The following is a 21,991-nucleotide window of genomic DNA, read 5'->3' on the forward strand; positions in this document are numbered from 1 at the left end:
TTCAGCAATGAATGGTGCTCACTCAAGAAGCTCGATGGGACGAATGGCCTCCTGTGATATAGGGTTGGGGGGGAAAGGGAGTCTGTTCCCCACGCTCAGGACAGGATCCAGGCTGTGAGGAATCGGCTGGTTAACGTTTGATTGTTGAATGAATTAATACTTTCTGATGTAGACACGCCCCCGGCGGTTCAGCCCATCCCCTATCCGCCTGGCCCCAGCTCTACGCTCCCACTCTCGACAGACGGTCGCTTTGTTTTGACATTAAATTGGAGTTTTTAAATCCGGAATCTCTGGGGATTTTTTGAGCTCCACCTTAACACAGGGGTCGGGGACGAGCTGGGGATCCCGTGACTCGGGGGCGCGCCTGGGGACTTGGCTCCAATATGTAAAAGTTTGAAGTGAGGGAGATCAGGTCTGAGCTGAGGATTAACAGAGCTCTGTGTATCCAGGTTAGTTCTAGACTCGGCTTTCTCCCTGTCACTGAGTCCGGCGCCGGCTCTCTCTCTCTCTCTCTCTCTCTCTCTCTCGCTCGCTTTGTGTTACATTTTCAGACAGATGTTAATGTGTCTGTCGGTTTGTCTATAACTAAATCAGGAATCTCTTCTCCCTGTTTATCTCCGGCCGGATCTGTCTGTCTCATCTTTCTCAATCTCTCTCTGACTCTGTCCCTCTCTCATCCCCTCACCACTTGTGCCTGTTTCTGTTCCCCTTGGTTGGCTGTCTCTCTCTCAGGCTGTTTGCACTCACGTCTCTTCTGTCTTCCTTCTCTCTGACCCTTTGTCTGTATTTCTGTTCCTCTGTTTCTCCCCGTGTCCCCCCCTGTCCCCACCTCCTCTCTGTCTCTCCTGCGCTCACGCTGTCTGTACCCCACCTCTTCCTTTCACCCCCACCACCTCTTTCCCCCCACCACCTCTTTCCCCCCACCACCTCTTTCCCCCCCGACCACCTCTTTCCCCCCCACCACCTCTTTCCCCCCCACCACCTCTTTCCCCCCACCACCTCTTCCCCCCCCCCCCTTCTCTTCCCCCCCCCTCCTCTTCTTCCCCCCCCCTCTTCTTCTTCCCCCCCCCTCCTTCTTCTTCCCCCCCCCTCCTTCTTCTTCCCCCCCCCTCCTTCTTCTTTCCCCCCCCCTCCTTCTTCTTCCCCCCCCTCCTTCTTCTTCCCCCCCCCTCCTTCTTCTTCCCCCCCCCCTCCTTCTTCTTCCCCCCCTCCTTCTTCTCCCCCCCCCCTCCTTCTTCTTCCCCCCCCTCCTTCATCAACCCCCCCCTCCATCTTCTCCCCCCCCCCACCTTCATCTTCCCCCCCCTCCTTCTTCTTCCCCCCCCCTCCTTCTTCTTCCCCCCCCTCCTTCTTCTTCCCCCCCCCTCCTTCTTCTCCCCCCCCCCCCTCTTCTTCCCCCCCCCTCCTTCTTCTTCCCCCCCCCTCCTTCTTCTTCCCCCCCTCCTCTTCCCCCCCCCTCCTTCTTCTTCCCCCCCCCCTCCTTCTTCTTTCCCCCCCCCTCCTTCTTCTTCCCCCCCCTCCTTCTTCTTTCCCCCCCCCTCTCTATCTTCCCCCCCCCCTCCTTCTTCTTTCCCCCCCCCCTCCTTCTTCTTTCCCCCCCCCTCCTTCTTCTTTCCCCCCCCCCACCTCCTTCTTCTTTCCCCCCCCTCCTTCTTCTTTCCCCCCCCCCTCCTTCTCTTCCCCCCCCCCTTCTACTTCCCCCCCCCCTCTCTTTCCCCCCCCCCCATCTTCTTCCCCCCCCCCTTCTTCTTTCCCCCCCCCCCCTCTTCTTTCCCCCCCCCCTCCTTCTTCCCCCCCCCCCTCCTTCTTCCCCCCCCCCTCCTTCTTCCCCCCCCCCCTCCTTCTTCCCCCCCCCCTCCTTCTTCCCCCCCCCCTCCTTCTTCCCCCCCCCTCCTTCTTCCCCCCCCCCCTCCTTCTTCCCCCCCCCCCCTCCTTCTTCCCCCCCCCCCCTTCTTCCCCCCCCTCCTTCTTCCCCCCCCCTCCTTCTTCCCCCCCCCCTCCTTCTTCCCCCCCCTCCTTCTTCCCCCCCCCTCCTTCTTCCCCCCCCCTCCTTCTTCCCCCCCCCTCCTTCTTCCCCCCCCCCCTTCTTCCCCCCCCCCTTCTTCCCCCCCCCCCTTCTTCCCCCCCCCCCCCTTCTTCCCCCCCCCTCCTTCTTCCCCCCCCTCCTTCTTTCCCCCCCCCCTCCTTCATTCCCCCCCCCCTCCTTCTTTCCCCCCCCCCTTCTTCTTCCCCCCCCCCCTCCTTCTTCCCCCCCCCCTCCTTCTTTCCCCCCCCCCTCCTTCTTTCCCCCCCCCTTCTTCTTTCCCCCCCCCTTCTTCTTTCCCCCCCCCCTTCTTCTTTCCCCCCCCCCTTCTTCTTTCCCCCCCCCTTCTTCTTTCCCCCCCCCCCTTCTTCTTTCCCCCCCCCCCTTCTTCTTTCCCCCCCCCCTTCTTCTTCCCCCCCCCCCTTCTTCTTCCCCCCCCCCCTTCTTCTTTCCCCCCCCCCCTTCTTCTTTGCCCCCCCCTTCTTCTTTGCCCCCCCCCCTTCTTCTTTGCCCCCCCCCCTTCTTCTTTGCCCCCCCCTTCTTCTTTGCCCCCCCTTCTTCTTTGCCCCCCCTTCTTCTTTGCCCCCCCTTCTTCTTTGCCCCCCCCTTCTTCTTTGCCCCCCCCTTCTTCTTTGCCCCCCCCCTTCTTCTTGCCCCCCCCTTCTTCTTGCCCCCCCCTTCTTCTTGCCCCCCCCTTCTCTTGCCCCCCCCTTCTCTGCCCCCCCCTTCTTCTTGCCCCCCCCTTCTTCTTGCCCCCCCCTTCTTCTTGCCCCCCCCTTCTTCTTCCCCCCCCCTTCTTCTTTCCCCCCCCCCTTCTTTCCCCCCCCTTCTTCTTTCCCCCCTTCTTCTTTCCCCCCCCCACCCTCCTTCTTCTTTCCCCCCCCCACCTCCTTCTTTCCCCCCCCACCTCCTTCTTCTTCCCCCCCCACCTCCTTCTTCTTTCCCCCCCCCCACCTCCTTCTTCATTCCCCCCCACCTCCTTCTTCTTCCCCCCCCACCTCCTTCTTCTTCCCCCCCCACCTCCTCTTCTTTCCCCCCCCACCACCTCCTTCTTCTTTCCCCCCCCCACCTCCTACTCTTCCCCCCCCCCACCTCCTCAACTTCCCCCCCCCACCAACCTCCTCACTCCCCCCCCCCACCTCCAACAACTCCCCCCCCACCCACCTCAACTTCCCCCCCCCACCACCTCAACTCCCCCCCCACCTCCTTCATCTTCCCCCCCCACCTCCATCATCTTCCCCCCCCCACCACCCTCATCTCCCCCCCCACCACCTTCACAACCCCCCCCACCTCCAACATCTCCCCCCCCCACCACCAACAACCCCCCCCCACCACCTTCACTCCCCCCCCACCACCTCAACTCCCCCCCCACCACCTTCACTCCCCCCCCAACCACCTCAACTTCCCCCCCCACCTCCTCATCTCCCCCCCCACCACCTCAACTTCCCCCCCCCCACCTCCTCAACTTCCCCCCCCCCACCTCCTTCATCTCCCCCCCCCCACCTCCATCATCTTCCCCCCCCCCACCACCTCAAACCCCCCCCCCCCACCTCCTTCATCTTCCCCCCCCACCACCTTCATCTCCCCCCCCACCACCATCAACCCCCCCCCCACCACCTCAACCCCCCCCCCACCCCTTCACATCCCCCCCCCACCACCATCATCTCCCCCCCCCACCAACCTCAACTCCCCCCCCCACCACCTCACTCCCCCCCCCACCACCACAACTTCCCCCCCCACCACCTCACAACCCCCCCCCCACCCAACCTCAACCCCCCCCCCCCACCACAACAACCCCCCCCCCCACCTACAACCCCAACCCCCCCCCCTCCACTCATCCCCCCCCCCCACCTTCAACATCCCCCCCCCCACCTTCTTCAACCCCCCCCCCCTCAACAACCCCCCCCCCACCACCTTCAACTTCCCCCCCCCCACCTTCATCCCCCCCCCCCCACCTACAACATCCCCCCCCCCCACCAACTCAACCCCCCCCCACCCTTCTTCTTCCCCCCCCCACCTTCCTCCCCCCCCCTCCAACAACTTCCCCCCCCCTCCAACACTTCCCCCCCCCCTCCTCTTCTTCCCCCCCCCTCCTTCTTCTTCCCCCCCCCACCTCTTCTTCCCCCCCCCCCACCTTCATCTTCCCCCCCCCCTCCTTCATCTTCCCCCCCCCTCCAAACCATCCCCCCCCCTCCTCTTCTTCCCCCCCCCACCTTCTTCTTCCAACCCCCCCCCCCCCACCTCCATCATCTTCCATCCCCCCCCCCCACTCCTTCAACTTCATCCCCCCCCCCACAACCTTCTCTTCCTTCCCCCCCCCCACTTCCTTCTCTTCTTCCCCCCCCACTTCCTTCTTCTTCCCCCCCCCACCTTCTTCTTCCTTCCCCCCCCACCTTCTCTTCCTCCCCCCCCACCTTCTTCTCTTCCCCCCCCACCTTCTTCTTCTTCCTTCTCCCCCCCCCCCCACCTTCTCTTCTTCCTCTCCCCCCCCCCACCTTCTTCTTCTCCTTCTCCCCCCCCCACCTTCTTCTTCTTCCTCTTCCCCCCCCCACCTCCTTCTTCTTCCCCCCCCCCCCACCTCCTTCTTCTTCCCCCCCCCCACCTCCTTCTTCTTCCCCCCCCACCTCCTTCTTCTTCCCCCCCCCACCTCCTTCTTCTTCCCCCCCCACCTCCTTCTTCTTCCCCCCCCTCCTTCTTCTTCCCCCCCCTTCTTCTTCTTCCCCCCCCCCTCCTTCTTCTTCCCCCCCCCCTCCTTCTTCTTCCCCCCCCTCCTTCTTCTTCCCCCCCCTCCTTCTTCTTCCCCCCCCCTTCTTCTTCCTTCCCCCCCCCACCTCCTTCTTCTTCCTTCCCCCCCCCCACCTCCTTCTTCTTCCTTCCCCCCCCCCACCTCCTTCTTCTTCCTTCCCCCCCCCACTTCCTTCTTCTTCCTTCCCCCCCCCCACTTCCTTCTTCTTCCTTCCCCCCCCCACTTCCTTCTTCTTCCTTCCCCCCCCCACTTCCTTCTTCTTCCTTCCCCCCCCCACTTCCTTCTTCTTCCTTCCCCCCCCACTTCCTTCTTCTTCCTTCCCCCCCCCCACCTTCTTCTTCCTTCCCCCCCCACCTTCTTCTTCTTCCTTCTCCCCCCCCCCCCCACCTTCTTCTTCTTCCTTCTCCCCCCCCCCCCCACCTTCTTCTTCTTCCTTCCCCCCCCACTTCCTTCTTCTTCCTTCTCCCCCCCCACTTCCTTCTTCTTCCTTCCCCCCCCCACTTCCTTCTTCTTCCTTCCCCCCCCCACCTTCTTCATCTTCCTTCTCCCCCCCCCCCACCTCCTCATCTTCTCTCCCCCCCCCACCTCCTTCTTCTTCCTTCTCCCCCCCCCACCTCCTTCTTCTTCCTTCTCCCCCCCCCCTCCTTCTTCTTCCTTCTTCCCCCCCCCACCTCCTTCTTCTTCCTTCTTCCCCCCCCCCCACCTCCTTCCTCTTCCTTCTTCCCCCCCCACCTCCTCCTCCTTCCTCCTTCCTCCTTCCCCTCCCCACTCCTCCTTCTTTCTTCCCTCCCCCCCACCTCCTCCTTCTTTCTTCCCCCCCCACCACCACCACCTCCTTTCCCCCCCCCCCACCTCCTCCTCCTCCCCCCCACCTCCTTTTTCCCCCCATCCTCTCTGTACCCCATCTCTTCCCCCAGTGCCCCGTGTGTGTGTGTGTGTCTCTCTCTCTCTTCCCTCCCCACCCACCCTGTGCCCCTTGTGTCTCTTTCTCATCTCTCTCTCTATGCCTGTTTCTTTCCCTGTCTGCATCTCTTCCCCTCCCAATCTTTGTGTGTTTCTCTCTCTCTCTTTCTCTGAATTTCCCCGTAGCTGTGCATCCTCTCTCTCTTTCTCTCTGAATTCAGTGTTTGATTTTGTTCCCAGGACCTTGTCTCGGGGATGGTGTCCCCCTGAATTGTTCACCTGTTTCCACTACCTCCCCCCTCACATTGGGACGGTACATTCCCTGTCGATGTGAGGCACCGGAGACGTGTAGCGATGTGTTGGACCAGCGTCTTGCTCCATCCAGCTGCTGCTTTGCTGCTGTTCATGCCCATCTGTCAGGTACTGTATTGCGTGGGGATATACAGCTAGATTAGTGACTCTTGAATCACATTTAAAGAGGGGGGTGGCACAGAGTGCGGAAACCCTGAGAATGTGGAAGAGAAAGGCCGAAGGTCAGTGTTTCTGACCAGAAGTTGGACCACAACTATGAAGTGTTCTTTTCCCCTAAGAGATTTCTGACCAGATTTTTCTGAATTTCAATAGGTCTGTGGTAAATGTGGACCTCAGCTCTCAGACAAAAAAAAACCCACCCCAGTCTCTGACTCACCCCTGACTCATTTGTCTATAGATGTTGTCACTGATGGAGCCATTTACTTCATAATCCTAAAGTCTGTTAGACTTAAAATATGTTTCGCATGTAATGTATAGCTCAGATACTGGCCATTCAGCCCAATTGCTTCATGCTGTGTCCCCTCACTCTCTATTAACCTGTTGTCCTATTGTTTAATATCTCCCTATCAAGTTTCTCTCTCCATATTTATATGTTCATTTACATTTAAAGCTGGGGGTGACAGATATTTGGTGTCAGGAACTATGTTATGGGGATTGGGCAGGAAAATACTTTTTTTTAAAAAAAGTACGTCCCTTCATTCAGGATGTGAATTGTTGCCCTGGAGAAAATAGTTGGAAAGTGATCTGTCGCAGGTAGACACATGATGTAGTGAAGGAATGAGTTCCAGAGCTTTGATCCAGCAATAATGAAGGAAAGCATTACATTTCCAAGTCAGGATGGTGGGGAACTCTCAGGGAGTGGGGTTCCCATGAATCTTCAGCCTTTGCCCTCCTTCATGGTCGGGTTTGTGAATTTTGAAAAGTTGTCTTGGTGGGTTGTTGCAGTGCATTGGGGAGGTGGCAACCTAATGGTTTTATCACTGGACTGTTAACCCAGAGGTCCGGCTTTGAAGCCTGCCATGGCAGAATGGTGGAATTTTTAATTAAGACTCTGAATTCCAGGTTTTTAACGATGACTGAGTCCATTGCTGATTACTAGGAAAAATCCATCTGGTTTTATTAATATCCTTTAGGAAACTGCATACATGTGACTCCAGATCACAGTGATGTGGGTTGACTCTTGACTGCCCTCTGGGCAATAAATGTTGGCCGAGCTGGTGATTTCCTCATTCCATGAATGCATTTAAAAGAAAAATCTTGCAGATGGTACATATTGAACGTTGGTGGTGGAGGGAGTGAACATTGGATACAGGGCCAATCAAGTGGGCTGCTTTGCTCTGGATGGTGTGGAACTTCTTGAGCGTTGTTGTAGGTGCCCCCGTCCAGGGAAGTGGGGAGTATTCCATAACACTCCTGACTTGTGCCTTGTGCCTTGTTGGACAGCCTTGGGGGAGACAGGAGGTGAGTTGCTGGGGGATGCCTAGCTCTGACCCACTCTTGTAGACGCAGTATTTATAGATATTTTCTCATCAACCTGTTCAGAAATGTTATTACCCACCACCTGGAACAGAGAGGACTGGAACCTGGGCCTCCAGGTTCAGAGATAGGGACACTACCGCTACAACACAACTGACCAGCTGCATGTATATGGCAGTCCAGTTGAGTATCTGGACAATGATAACCTGCAGGATGTTGGTAGTGAGGGACCTGGTGATGGAAATTATTGAAGTCATTGGGGGGTGCGTTAGACTTTCTTTGAGTCTCTCAGCCAAAGACTAAATGTTATCTAGCTGTCACTACCAATGGTGTTATGACTTAACATAAGCTGCAATCATATTGAATGGCAGTGTGCACTCAAGGTTGTATGGTCTACTTATGTTCCTATTTCTTAGTTTGTTGTATATTGAACTACACTCTGTTTAGAGAAATTTCATCATGGAATCTATACAGTGTGGAAGCAGGCCATTCAGCCCATTGAGTCCACACTGACCCTCCGAAGAGCATTCCACCCAGACCTACCCCTCTACCCAAATCCTCGAACTGTGCATTTCCCATGGCTAACCCACCTACCCTACACATCCCTCGTCACTATAAGCAATTTTAGCAAGGCCAATCCATCCTAACTGCACATCATTGGACTGTGGGAGGAAACCGGAGCACCCGGAGGAAACCCATGCAGACACTGGGACAAGGTACAAACTCTGCCTGAGGTTGGAATCGAACCCGCGTCCCTGGTGCTGTGAGGCAGCATGTGCTAACCAATGGGTTGATGTGCCACTCCTCCTCCATTTTCCTTTATTGGTGACTATACATAAAATATATCCCGGTATTAGCAAATTTTCACTTTCTCTACAATTGAGGGTATTCTTCTCTGCTATCATAAGAATTAGGAGCAGCAGTAGGCCATTCTGTCCAAGCGTGCTCCACCATTCATTATGATCACGGCTGACCTCACTCTCTGCCTCAACGTCTTTCCTGTCCATTCTCCATAACCCTTTTTGCTCATTTAAAAATTAAGTCTTGTCCTCAAATTTACTTGATGTCCTGGCATCGGCTGCGCTCTGGGGTAGTGAATTCCACAGATACACAACCCTTTTGAGAAAGTTGGTGTGAACCTGATGGGCTGAATGACCTGCTCCCCCACAGAATCACAGAATGCCTACAATCACTGAATGCCCTGTTAATAGATTGCTGAGACAGTTAAGCGTTGACCACGTTGCTGGTAGTTTGGAGTTGCATGTAGGCCAGACTGGGTAAAGATGGCAGATTTTCTTCCCTGAGAAACAGTAGTGAACCAGATGGGGTTTTGTTTTTACAGTAATCGATGATCATTTCACGGTCACTGTTACTGTTACGATGTGTTCTCGTTGAAATATGCAAGATTCCAAAGAATCCTGATGGGACAGAGGCTGGTTGTTTCTCCCAGGTGGAGAATCTAGGGCACAGGGTACAGTCTCTGGATAACAGGTTGCACACCTAGCATTGAGGTGAGTAGGAATTTCTTCACTCTGAGGGATGTGCCTGTTTGGAATCCTGTCCCCCACGAAGGTGTAGATTTTCAGTTGAGTTTTAGTTAAAGATTAGGTTAGTAGACAGATTTATGATATCTCAGGATTGCGGTCTATTCCTAAAGTTTCAGATTAGTTTAATTTTTATTGGGGTTTCTGGTGGGATTTGAAGCTGGATTGTGAGAACCAGATATACAATAGCATTGGTACAAAATGCAGACTGGGTTAGCTGTACCTAGTATGTTGTCTTGCTAAGGTTTTCTGGGGATGGCTATCATTTTGGGCAATAATCCTTTTGAACTGTATGGCTGCTGGGAGATTTCATGCATTGCCAATTGGCTTCCACTTGCAGAAGCTGCTGCCATACACAAACCTAGGTGGTCCACGTAAAGAGGCAAAGAAATGACAGGGAATGTTGATTTTTTTTTTGGGTGCAGACAATTCAGTTCTGTCATCTTTTCGCTTAGGATCCTGGGAGGTTCATACACAGGTACAGCAAGTGAGCAGGAATTAGAATTAGAATCCCTGCAGTGTGGAAACAGGCCCAACAAGTTCACACCGACTCTCTGAAGAGTATCCCACCCAGACACGTCCTCCTACCCTATTACTCGACATTTCCCCTGACTAATGTATCTAATCTACACATCCCTGAACAGAATGGGCAACGTAGCATGGCCACCTAACCTGCACATTGAACTTTGGGAGGAAAGTAGAGCACCCGGAGGAAACCCACACAGACAGTGGAGAATACGCAAACTCCACACAGACAGACAGTCGCCCGAGACTGGAATTGAGGCAGCAGTGCTAACCACTGAGCCACCATGCTGTCCATGATGGCAATAGAATATTGTTTATTTCAAGGAGAAAGAACATGAAACTATGCTTGGAGACCTAAACACCATAAACAAGAAAATTGGAGCAAACACCTTGGCTCAGTGGTTAGGACTGCTGCCAGGGACCTGGGTTTGATTCCACCCTCTGGCGACTGCCTGTCTGTGCGGAGTTGGCATGTCTTCCCTGTGACCGCGTGGGTTTCCTCCTGGTGCTCCAGTTTCTTCCCACAGATTAAAGATGGTGCAGGTTCGGGTGGATTGGCCATGCTAAATTAACCATAGTGTCCGGGGATCTGCAGGCTTGGTGGATTAGCCATGGAAAATGCAGAGTTACAGGGGTCTGGGAAGGATGCTCTTTGGAGGGTCGGTGTGGACTCGATGGGCTAAATGGCCAGATTCCACACTGTGTAGGCATTCTATGATTGCAGCTGATCATCCAACTCAGTCCCCTGTTCCTGCTTTTTCTCTCTCCATATCCTTCGATCCCTTTACCTCTAAGAACCATATCCCAATGCTTCTTGATAACATTCAATGTTTTGGCCTCAATCGCTTTGTGTGACAGAGCATTCCACAGGCTCCCCACTGTCTCGGTGAAGAAATTTCTCCTCATCTCAGTCCTACATGGTATCTTTGGACAGTGACTCCCCCCACAGTTCTGGAAGTGTTTTACCACAGTTACACAGAGACCACATTGAGAGCACTGTATGCAAAGTTGACTATTTGAAGAAGAAAGTGAGGACTGCAGATGCTGGAGATCAGAGCTGAAAATGTGTTGCTGGAAAAGCGCAGCAGGTCAGGGCAGCATCCAAGGAGCAGGAGATTACTGAAGAAGGGCTCATGCCCGAAACGTCGATTCTCCTGCTCCTTGGATGCTGCCTGACCTGCTGCGCTTTTCCAGCAACATATTTTCAGTATTTGAAGAAGGAGTGTAATTGCATTCAAAGTCTTTCAGAGAAGTGAATGAAGGTGTTTTCTTATGAGGAAAAGTTGGGTCTGTATCCACTGCAGTTAAGAAGAATAAAAGGTGGTCTTACTGAAACGTCCTGAGGTGATTTTAATTGCCAGGTTAACTGCTGAAAGGAAGTCTTTTGTTGCAGGAGAAATTAGAACTGGAGGACACTTTTGAAGATCAGGGGTCTGACTGATGTTGTGAGCACGATGGACCACGTGCAGAAGGATAGCCTGATTTGGATTCTTTGGAGATGACAAAAATACAGAGACCAGTTTCATCAGCAGCTCATGTGAGAAAAAGTAATGTTACAAACTGAGTTTGTGACACAGGAAGCCACCACAACTGCTGCTGAGCTTTGGAGTAAAGCTCACTAACATTCTGAAGTCTCCTACTCTACTTCCTAGTAACTCCTAGGAATGTGGGTGATCTCAGTTGGTACTTTGCAATATATGGGGTAAGAGAAAGCATTTGGGGTTTCTGATTTGAATGGGATCCAACAAAGTCTTAGTCATTCGGCAAGGAAACAGACCTTTCGGCCCAACCAGTCCATGCCGACCATAATCCCAAATTAAACTAGTCCCAGCTGCCTCTGCTTGGTCCATTTTCCTCTAAAACTTTCCTAATCATGAGCTTACCCAAATATATTTTAAATGTTGAAACTGTACCTGCATCAACCATTCTGTCTCTGGCAGTTCATTCCACACACGAACCTCTGTTTATTTAAATAAAAAAAGTTGCCCGTCGTTTCTTTTTACAATCATTTTTCCCCTCTCTTTTTTTTAGTCTTGAAATCCCCCACGCTAGGGAAAAGACACCTACTATTTACCTTATCTATACCCCTCATGATTTTATAAACCTCTATAATGTCATCCATCAACCTCCTGCGCTCCAGTGAAAAGACATCCCAGCCTCTCCTCCTAACTCAAACCCTCCATTCCCCGGCAACATCTTGGTAAATCCTTTTCTGAACCCTTTTCAGCTTAATATCCTTCCTATAACAGGGCAACCAGAAATGGACACAGTATTCCAGAAGAGGCCTGACCAAGGTTCAGTACAACCTCAATGTAACGTCCCGAATCCTATATTCATAGGTCCGAGCAATGCAGGAAGTGTGCTAAACACTACTATAACTGCCCTGTGATGTGAATTTCAAAGAACCCCTAGGTGTCTCCAGAGACATGGTGCACTAAGGATATTGAGGACAGGGTTAGGCTATCCAGTGATGCCCTACTTGGTCAAATACCCTACTGTGAGTTAAGGGTTCAAGTCCCACTACAGGACATTGGAGCTTAGACTCCAGTGCGCTACCAGATGTGTGCTGCATTCTTGGAGGTGCCACCACATCAAACTGATGTCCTGCCTCCCCCCCCTCCCCCCAGATGGATATGAGAGATCCCATGGTGTCATTTCAAGAAGAGCAAGCATTTATTCCTGGACTCCTAGCCATTATTTATCCCTCAACCAACAGAAGTGTTTGGTCACTATTACAATTCCATTTATGGGAGCTTACAAGTGCGTACATTGGCTGTCACATTTTCCTATTTTGCCACAGAAATTGTGATTCAAAGTGCATTCTATTGCCCGCAAAGTGCTTTGGGTGGTCCAAAGGTTTTGGAAAGGGCCTATATAAACGTAACTCTTTATAAATGGTGGGGGAAGAGATAAAAGTGGCTAGAGAACTGTCATGCCCCTGAGTTTGTGTCTAATGTGTTTAGTTCGAACAGGTCAGCACCTTCAGGCAAGAAAAAAAAATAGCTGCGAGTCAGTCAGCAGATGCTTAAATCCCCAGTCACTTGCTTTTTCTGCTGACAGAAAAAAATCATTGCTCTTTGCATTGTATTTTGCAACCGATACAAATAATGAAGTCTGCCAATAAATCCCTCTGTGTATCTGTGTGTGTGTGTATATACAGCTGGGCCTCCTGATTGCCAGTAACCTGAATAAACACTCTGTCTGTCTGTCTGTGTGTGTGTGTGTGTGTCTCTCTCTCTCTCTCTCTCGTATTATCACTGCATAGATGCTGTAACTGTCTTTGTGTGTTTTGATCCTGCATCTGAGAGTGTGCGCACTCTACAATTGTACTGATGTGTTAACAGGCACAGGAAAGGAAAATGTGAATCTCACTGTGGCAAAGGGATTTGTAAAATGAGCGGAGCCGTGAAGGTTGAAGTGCCCCTGTATGTGTTGATAAAAGCAGCCTCTGAATCTAACTTCACTTGTTCACCCCACCCTGGCCCAGGTTGATAGTTCAAGGTCGTTTTCTCGAGTACTGGGTGGGGTGAGGGCTGATACTGTGTGTTACTGAGTGAGTGCTGCACTGCCCACAGTGCTATACAGTCAAGATGCATGGAAACAAACCCTTTGGTCCAACCAGTCCACGCCAAACATAAACCCAAGCTAAACTAGTCCCACCTACCTGCTCCTGGCTCATGTTCCTCCCAACTTTTCCGATTTATGTACTTATCCAAATCTCTTTTAAATGTTGTAACTGTACCTGCATCCTTAGAGAGTTCATTCCACATGCGAACCACCCGAGGTTCTGTTCGGTCACACAAACGGATAGAGTCATACGGCATGGAAACAGACCCTTCAGCAGGTCCTGTAATGCTGTAGGGAGATCTAGCAGTTGAATGATTCCGGTCAACAGTTATCCCTTGCCCTACGTTCACTAAAAGAAGTGGTCTGGTCACGATCACGTTACTGTTGTGTGGGATCTTGCAGTACAGGTGACATTGAAATAGTAATTGTTCTTTGTAGCCCACCTTTGGGCCGACTTGGGTTGTGACAGGTACTACGTAAATGCAAGCCCTTTTTCAAATAGAATAGAATCCTTAGTGTGGAAGCAGGCCATTCAGCTCGTCAGGTCCACACCAACCCTCTAAAGAAACCATCCAGACCCATCCCCTACCCTACCCCTGTAACCCTGCATTTCCCATGGTGTATCCACTTAGCTGCGACATCCCTGGTCAGTACGGTATAAATTATCACGGCCAAACAACCTAACATGCAAATCTTTTGTCTGTGTGGGTTTCCTCCCACAGTCCATGTGTAAACTCCACACAGACAGTCACCCAGCAGTGGAATTGAACCCGGGTCCCTGGCACTGAGTGCTAATCGCTGAGCCAGTGTGCTGCTGTACTTAAGTCCTCCCCATTCAGGGCCACGATTATAGTGAAAAGTGTTGATTTTTGGAACTTGCGGCTCATGTGAATTTCATGCAAAAGAGGGAAAGGCTGATGCCGGGGGACCATTAAACATTGCGTACTCCTTTGGAATGGCCAGCCGTCCCAAGTGTTTGGGGTTGGAACCCAAATATCCACAGTCTTCCAATTGGGAAACAGACAGTCTGCATTAGTCAAATGTTCATTTCTTGTGGGAATCTCAAACCAGCTCCTTCTGCCACTGGTGAAACAGAAGTCACAGAATTAACTCACTCCCCTCTCCATTCTGTTAGTGTATGTGCCGCACCCATATGCAGTCAGTTCCCCTTGCTTTGCTGACAAGCTAGTCTCTCTTCCCATTGCCCTCACATGGCCAGATTTCATTGAATGGGCTTCCTTGTGGATTGCTGAGATCGTACTTGTTAAACCGGCATTTTCAAATGTGACGGTGGCATTGTTTTGCGTTCCGCTCCCTCCCCAGCAACCTCCTGGTCACTGTCTCAAAACTGGTTTCTGTTCTTTCACCTCTTCAATCAAAGTCTTCAAAAGAGAACACTGGTTACTTTACTCTTTCCATGAGAGGTGAAGAGAATAGAATCCCTACAATGTGGAGAACAGGCCATTTGGCCCAACAGCTTCATCCTGACTCTCTGAAGAGCATCGCACCCAGACTCACCTCATCTTTGTCCCCTGCATTTCCCACGGCCAATCCACCCTAACCTGCACATCTTTGGATTGTTGGAGGAAACCAGATCACCAAAGTAAACCTATGCAGACACGGAGAATGTGCAAATTCCACACAGGTGGTTGCCCGAGGCTGGAATTGAACTTGGGTCCCTGATGCTGTGAGGCAGCAGTGCTAACCACTGAGCCGCCATGCTGCCCAAACCCCACAGCTATGGGCCTGGAGTGACATGTAGGTCAGACCGGGTAAGGATGGCAGATTTCCTACCTTGAAAGGCATTAGTGAACCGGATTTGGTCTTCGCAATAATTGTTCCATGCTTCCCATCACGGAGGCTGGCTTTGTGTTCCATACCTTATTTTATTGGTGGCTGTGATAAGGTTTCACCCCATGTCATAAATAGGAGACTGCGTGTACTTGGTTAGCACTGCTGCCTCAGCGCCAGGGACCCGGGTCCAATACCCACCTCTGGCAATTGTCTATGTGGAGTTTGCACATTCTCTCTGTGTCTGCGTGGGTTTCCTCCCACAGTCCAAAGATGTGCAGTATAGGTGAATTGGCCATGCTAAATTGCCCAGAGTGTTAGGTGCATTTGTCAGGGGTGAATGTAGGGGAATGGGTCTGGGTGGGTTGCTTTTCAGAGGGTCGGTGTGGACTTGTTGGGCTGAAGGGCCTATTCCCACACTGTAGGGAATCTAAGCTAAACATCCCCTCTTTTTCAAGCCTCCCCTCATGAGAAGCAGCTTCCAGTTGGTCATGGAGCCAGAGTCTTGCAGCACAGAAACAGACCCTTCGGCCCAAGCAGTCCACTGCTGACCAAATCTTTCCAAACTAAAAATTCAGAAAAGATTTACAAGGATGCTGCCAGGATTGAAGGATTTCAGCTATAAGGAGAGGCTGAACAGGTTGGGGTTGTTTTCCCTGGACCGTCGGAGGCTGAGGGATGGCCTTAAAGAGGTTTACAATTTTATGAGGGGCATGGATAGGATAAATAGGCAAAGTCTTTTCCTTGGCATCGGGGTGTCCAGAACTAGAGGCATAGGTTTCAGGTGAGAGGGGAAAGATATAAAAGAGACCTACTGGGCAACTTTTTCATGCAGAGGGTGGTACGTGTATGGAATGAGCTGCCAGAGGAAGTGGTGGGGCTGGTACAACTGCAACATTTAAGAGGCATTTGGATGGGTATATGAATAGGAAGGGTTTGGAGGGATATGGGCTGGGTGCTGGCAGGTTGGACCGAAGGGTCTGTTTCCATCTGTACATCTCTATGGTCCCATTTGCTTGCATTTGGTTCCAAACCTTTACTATTCACGTACCTGTCAAATGTCTTTTAAATGTTATTCATGTACCTGCATCTACTGCTCTTCTGGCCGTTCATTCCACATATGAACCATCCTCTGTGCGAAACAGTTGCTTGTCAAGTCCTTTTTTAAAACCTTTCCCCCCTCGTCGTAACAATATGCCCTCTAGTTTTGAACTACCCCACCCTAGAGAAAGACCTTTGCCATTCAGCTTACCTATGCCCCTCATAATTTTATAAACCTCTACAAGGTCAGCCCTTGACTGCTCTAGGGAGCATAATGTTCCAGCCTGTCCTTTATAATTCAAAGTTCCCTCTGGATTGACCCTTTCTCTGAAGTGGGCCTTGGAACCCACAGCCTTGTGACTTCCAAAAACAAGGAGCTGCTCACTGAAGTCTTCCTGGAATACTCAATTGGATTGCTCCATGGATGAGGAAAGGCCCCTGATGTTTAAATCTCTTTTTTTTTTCCCCAGTTAATGCACAGTCAAATGTCAGTTGGAAAGACTGTAGATATAGCATCCCAGGGAAGCTTTAAATTTCAGATCATGGAAGAATAGATGGGAATTCTGTTCCCAAGACCACAGTCACCTTTCCCCTCAAGGATTTGCGAGGTCCTTCCAAGGAACAGGGGTAGGCCATTGGCTCTGTGAGCCTGCTCTAACATTCAACGGGATCATGGCTGATCTGATGTTGCTCCCATCAACCTGCCTGTCCTTTCCCTGTGACCCTCAATTTCCCCAATCGATCAAGAATTTATCTCAGCCTTGATTAGACACAAGCCACTCTCCCCCACCCACACAGCTCTCTCTGGCCATGATTATGAATGTGCGCTAACACCCAGAAGCTACTTTTCCTGTGCAGTTATTTAAAATGAGGTGCTGCTCATCAAAATAGCAACAAGAGGAATTCAAAAGTGAAAGCAGTAACCGGCTTAAAATAACCAGCTGAGGAAATTAAGCTCCTCATCTTGTGATCGGCTGCTGTCCCTCTCCTAATGTAGAACTTCGCTTTTGGTTGTCTTTTGGTTGGATCGTTCAAAAAGCAAAATTGGCACTTTCTTTCTCGCTTCTCTCCGTCTCTCATTCAGACCCTTGATGGTGTTTCTTTGTCGTTGGTTTGTATCAGAACTTTGTCATTTGCCTGGCTCTCCCTCGTGATCCCTGTCTCCTGACAAGAATCTGAACTTTCCCAGAAGGAAGAACCGCTTAAACTTGGGAAGAACGGGTCTGACTGTGTCTTGTGTTCCGGGCGGCACGGTGGCTCAGTGGTTAGCACTGCTGCCTCACAGCGCTAGGGACCCGGGTTCGATTCCATCCTCAGGTGACTCTGCGTGGAGTTTGCGCATTTGTCCCCGTGTCTGTGAGATGTTTCCTTCGGGTGCTCTGATTTCCTCCCCCTGCAAAGATGTGCAGGCTAGGTGGATTAACCAAAGGAAAGGCTTGGTTACAAGGATGGGGTGGGTCTGGCTGGGATGCTCTTCGGAGGGTTGGTGTGAACTTGATGGACTGAATGGCCTGCTTCCACACTCTCTAGGGATTCTATGACTGTTCTTCAAAATGGAGCTGGAGTAGCAGCAATGTGTACCAGGTACAAGATGTACTCCAGCAACACACTCAAAGCTCCTTAAAGAGCACCTTCCAAACCCATAACCACTTATATCTAGAAGGACAAGGGCAGCAGATATATGGGAATACCAACCTATGAAAGATCCATCTAACCTACACCCCATTCTGACTTGAAATATATTCGGTATCATTGGATCAACATTCTAGACTTCCCTCCCTTATGGTATTATGGGTGACCATACATTCCCAGGGCAGCAGTGGTTCACTAAGATAGCTCACCATCATCTTCCCTATGGGAAATCAGGGATGGGCAATAAATATTGGACCCAGCCAGGGACACCCACATCCCATGAACAAATATATATATATTTTTAAAAGGTTGGATCATGTCCAAGTATCACTGTTTTTAATAACTGGATTTTTCCCTGACTGAGTTAGGCAACCACAAAATTGGTAATATTTCAAAGATGATTATACTGAGTATGTGTGAGAGAATGTCTCGTTTTGCCCTTCCCGCATTCTTTGTCCTTTCTGTCAGTATCCCTGAACCCCAGGTAAGCGAAGAACTCTGCATCCATGTTCGCAATGCCACAGATTAGATTCCCCAACCTCATCAGGAGAAAACTGTCTTTGTTTTTGCAGCCAAGAACATTTTGTCCTTTTCTTGGAAAGTTTCCATGTGACAATTCGTCAAATCCCAACTGCGGGTAACCCTGGAAACAATTAGAAACCAGACAGGATTTTTAAAAAAAAAACAAAACTGGTCCAGTGTTTCAATGGGAAGTTTGGGAGCAGTGAACTTTGATCTAAATGCTGAGTTCGGGGCTAGTGATTCTCAAGGCCCTGCGTAGGCCTTGCTTTCCCACGAGGCACTGGGGGAAGTTGGCTTGTTCTGAGAGGCCTTCTGGGACCAAAGTCCTAAGCCAAAATGTGGCTGAGCTTCTGAAGGCCTGGGAATAACCCTGTGTCTTTCTGATTGCCAAAACCCCAAAATAGTCTTGGAGTCTCCAGAAACTGAAACTTGAAACCTCCAACTGAAGGGTCTGAGCACATTCAGGAGTAAAACTAGAGCTGTCATTTAAAATTAGAAAAAAAACAAATTATTTCTTGGTTAGTTTAGACACAAGTCGCTGGCAGTTCAGTCCTTGAGTCTGCTTTGATTTTTGATTTTAAGATTTACGTTTGATCTGATTTGTGGTTTTAACTCCTTTTTCCAGTTTATTATCCACCTCCCAAACCGACCCTACTACTTCTGCCTCCGTTAGGGTAGCCATGATGTGGAGGTCCCAAGGTTGGACTGGGTCGGATGTTCAATTCATTGGCATCAGTTTTATGACCCTTTGATCGTTTCTGTATAAATTCAGTGTCTAAGGTCTCCCCCTCTCACTAGCACCTGATGAAGGATCAGTACTCCAAAAACTAGTGTTTTCAAATAAATCTGTTGGACTGTAACCTGGTTACATGTGATTTTTGACCTTGTCCATTAGGATATATTTACCTGATGTGGCAATGCTTATTGTTATCCCCAATAACCTAAGAAAATAGGCATGGATAATGTGGTATTGAACGATCCAACAGATGTTTAATGTAGCTGGCTACTTTACGTATTATAGTACATTCACGGGGCACAGTAGTGTCTGAGCTGGTATCAAACTATTCAGTTACAAAGAGCATCACACTTCCATCAGCAAGTTTGCTTCAGTTGGTCCAAATTAAGATGGATTCTGAGATTTTCGTCATAGAACTCCTAAAGTGGGGAAGCAGACCATTCGGCCCATCAAGTCCACTCTCTGAAGAACATCCCACCTAGACCCACCTCCCACATAGCCTGCGCAGTCCTGGACAATTTAGCATGGCCAATCCACCCAACCTGCATGTCTTTGGACTGTGGGAGGAAACCGGAGGAAACCCACGCAGACACAGGGGGAATGTGCAAACTCCACGCAGACTGTCAGCTGAGGCGGGAATTGAACTGGCGCTGTGAGGCAGCAGTGATAACCGCTGAGCCACTATGCCGTCCATAGGGTCTTAGAATAGTCAGGTTGTAGAATCCCTACAGTGCAGAAAGAGGTCAATTGGCCCACTGTGCAGGCTCATTGTGAGCGTGTCTGTTAAAGGTATACCTAGCACGAGATCTAACATGAGACCTCCCCCACCCCCACCCCCAGCCCCATCCGCTTAAAAGCAAATAATTGGCAGTCAATAATCTGGGTATCTCAGACTTGAATATGCTCAATGATCCAACCACTCACCCTGTCTTTTAGTGAGAAGGAATTACTCTTCATAGTGCTGTTCATTTTGAATCTGTTCCCTGCAAACAAAAACACTGCCCCTCAGGATCTTTAGATGTTTCTGGAAGGTCATCGCTCCATGACAACAGAGAGAGTTAGGGCTGGCCTAACCTTATCACAGGCAACCCCTTCTTCCTGGGAATCAATCGATTGAACCCCCTCTGAACTGTTATTTCCTTGAGCTTTTCAAAGAATAATGGAATTGAAGGTGGATGTTGATGGCCTAGTGACTGACAGGTTGTCAAGTCTAGTGACGAGTTTGAGAAGGTAGAACCCCCTGAGATTGACAAGTCGAGTATCCAATGGGGCCGGTTGGGGTGGCGTGGTGGCTCAGTGGTCAGCACTGCTGCCTCATAGCCCCAGGGTTTGATTCCAGCCTCAGGCGACTATCTGTGTGGAGTTTGCATGTTCTCCCCATGTCTGTGAGAGTTTGCTGCGAGTGCTCCGGTTCCTCCCACAGATCAAAGATGTGCAGGGTCAGTGGAAAGGCCAATCTAAATTGCCCCATAGTGTCCAGGGATGTGCAAGGTAGATGGGTTAGCCATGTGAAATGCAGACTTACAGGGAAAGGATAGGGGTTTGGGTATGGGTGGGATGCTTTTTGGAGGGTTAGTGTGGACTCGATGGGCCTGCTTCCGCACCGTAGGGATTCAATGAATGGGAGCGTAGAGGTGGGGTAGTTGGAGGTGTGGAATTTCCAGGAATCGCCTTGAGGAGTTGGGAACCCTGTGCGTCGTCCAACCTTTGCTTCATTTAACGCCATGTCTGGGCTGATACAAGTTTTAAAATTTGTGTAGATTATGGGTTGGGAGGGGAGAGAAGTCAGTGGGGCTCATCTAGTAAGACATGGCTTTAAATTGAGGGAAGATAGATATAGGACAAATGTCAGAGGTAGTTTCTTTACTCAGTAGTGGGGCATGGAATGCACTGCCTACAATAGTGGTAGACTCGTCAACTTTAAGGGCACTTAAATGGTCATTGGATAGGCATATGGATTAAAATGGAACAGTCTCTGATAGAAAGGCTTCAGATTGGTTCCACAGGTCGGTGCGACATTGAGGGCTGAAAGGACTGTACTGCGCTGTAATGTTCTACGTAACACGATGCCCAAAAAATTATAGTGGCTCCAGTATTTTGGTAGTTTCTTCAACACAACTTGTTTTGATTGCTAGTGGGAGTTAGAAGGGCATTTTTAAAAATGAAACTGATTTATTTCTTTTTCTCTTTTTTTTTCTCTCTCTCTCTCTCTCTTACAGCTGTCTAAATACACTCCAGGAGGTAAGCTGCAGATAACTAAATATTTCCTGTTTATGATATTAATTCTAGGGTGAAGGCAGGGGTGAAATGAATTGATTGTGCTCAAGGGCTGTCACAGAACTTGATGAGCCAAAGTCAATTGCTGCCTTTGCTGTTCTAGTACTAGAACAGTTGTGGAAATGCCACATATCTTTTTCCCCCATATGCATCTAGATTTACCCATCCGGCAATGATTTAAGCACTGATAAGGTAACCAAGCCAAGTTCTACAATGGAGCAGAGGGGGTCAAAGGGGGAGAAGCTGGGGAGTGAAGGTGAGCTAGAGATTACACAGCAACAAACCTTTACCTAAAAATCCTCTTAAATTTCAAGACACCTTGCAAAATGCATTTAACCAGAACAATTCTGAATTTTTCTCTCAATGGGCTGTGGCAAGGCCAGTATTTGTTGCGTATCTTTAATTGCCTTTGCCTTTGAAGTGAGCCATTCACTTGGGCCAATTCAGAGGGCGGTTAAGAGTCAACCTATTGCTATGGGTCTGGAATCACATGTCAGGTAAGGATGGCAGATTTCCCTCCTGAGCTGGTTGGCTGTGGCTATCAATGACACAAACATCTCAGGAAGGGGCTAGCAATCGCTTCCATAGCTTCCCACAGAATTCAAGGCTACACCTGACTTGATCCTGAGGATTTATCCACTCTTATGCAGTTTAAGACAACCAACACCACCTCTGTAAATATAGACATATTTCAAGATGTTGCTATTTATTTCCCCATATTCTACATCTTCTATGTCCTTCCCTGCAGTAAGCACTAATGTAAAATACTTGTTTAGTGTCTCCCCCACCTCCTGCAGTTCCACCTACAGGCAGCCTTGATTGGTCTTTAAGGGACCCTATTCTCTCCCTAGTTACCCTTTTGTCCTTTAATATATTTATAAAATCCCTTTTGGATT

At 50.3% G+C, this 21,991-nt stretch overlaps 1 protein-coding gene across 3 annotated transcripts in view; it reads left to right on the forward strand.

Moving 5' to 3' along the window:
- The first annotated feature begins 219 nt into the window (after positions 1-219).
- LOC140454521 (snake venom vascular endothelial growth factor toxin ICPP-like) overlaps positions 220-21,991 on the forward strand; it is a 44,604-nt gene continuing 22,832 nt past the window's right edge. For 2 of the 3 annotated variants that reach the window (XM_072549330.1, XM_072549329.1), the window contains exons 1-3: positions 220-449; positions 5,913-6,092; positions 21,038-21,059. In XM_072549330.1, coding sequence (XP_072405431.1) covers positions 6,027-6,092; positions 21,038-21,059 — 88 coding nt within the window. In that variant the 5' untranslated portion in view covers positions 220-449; positions 5,913-6,026. Of the gene's footprint in view, positions 450-5,710; positions 6,093-21,037; positions 21,060-21,991 lie in introns of those variants that run through there. The other variant, XM_072549331.1, reaches the window with a different exon arrangement.

Source organism: Chiloscyllium punctatum, chromosome 29, assembly GCF_047496795.1.
Source record: "Chiloscyllium punctatum isolate Juve2018m chromosome 29, sChiPun1.3, whole genome shotgun sequence".
Lineage (NCBI taxonomy): Eukaryota > Metazoa > Chordata > Chondrichthyes > Orectolobiformes > Hemiscylliidae > Chiloscyllium > Chiloscyllium punctatum.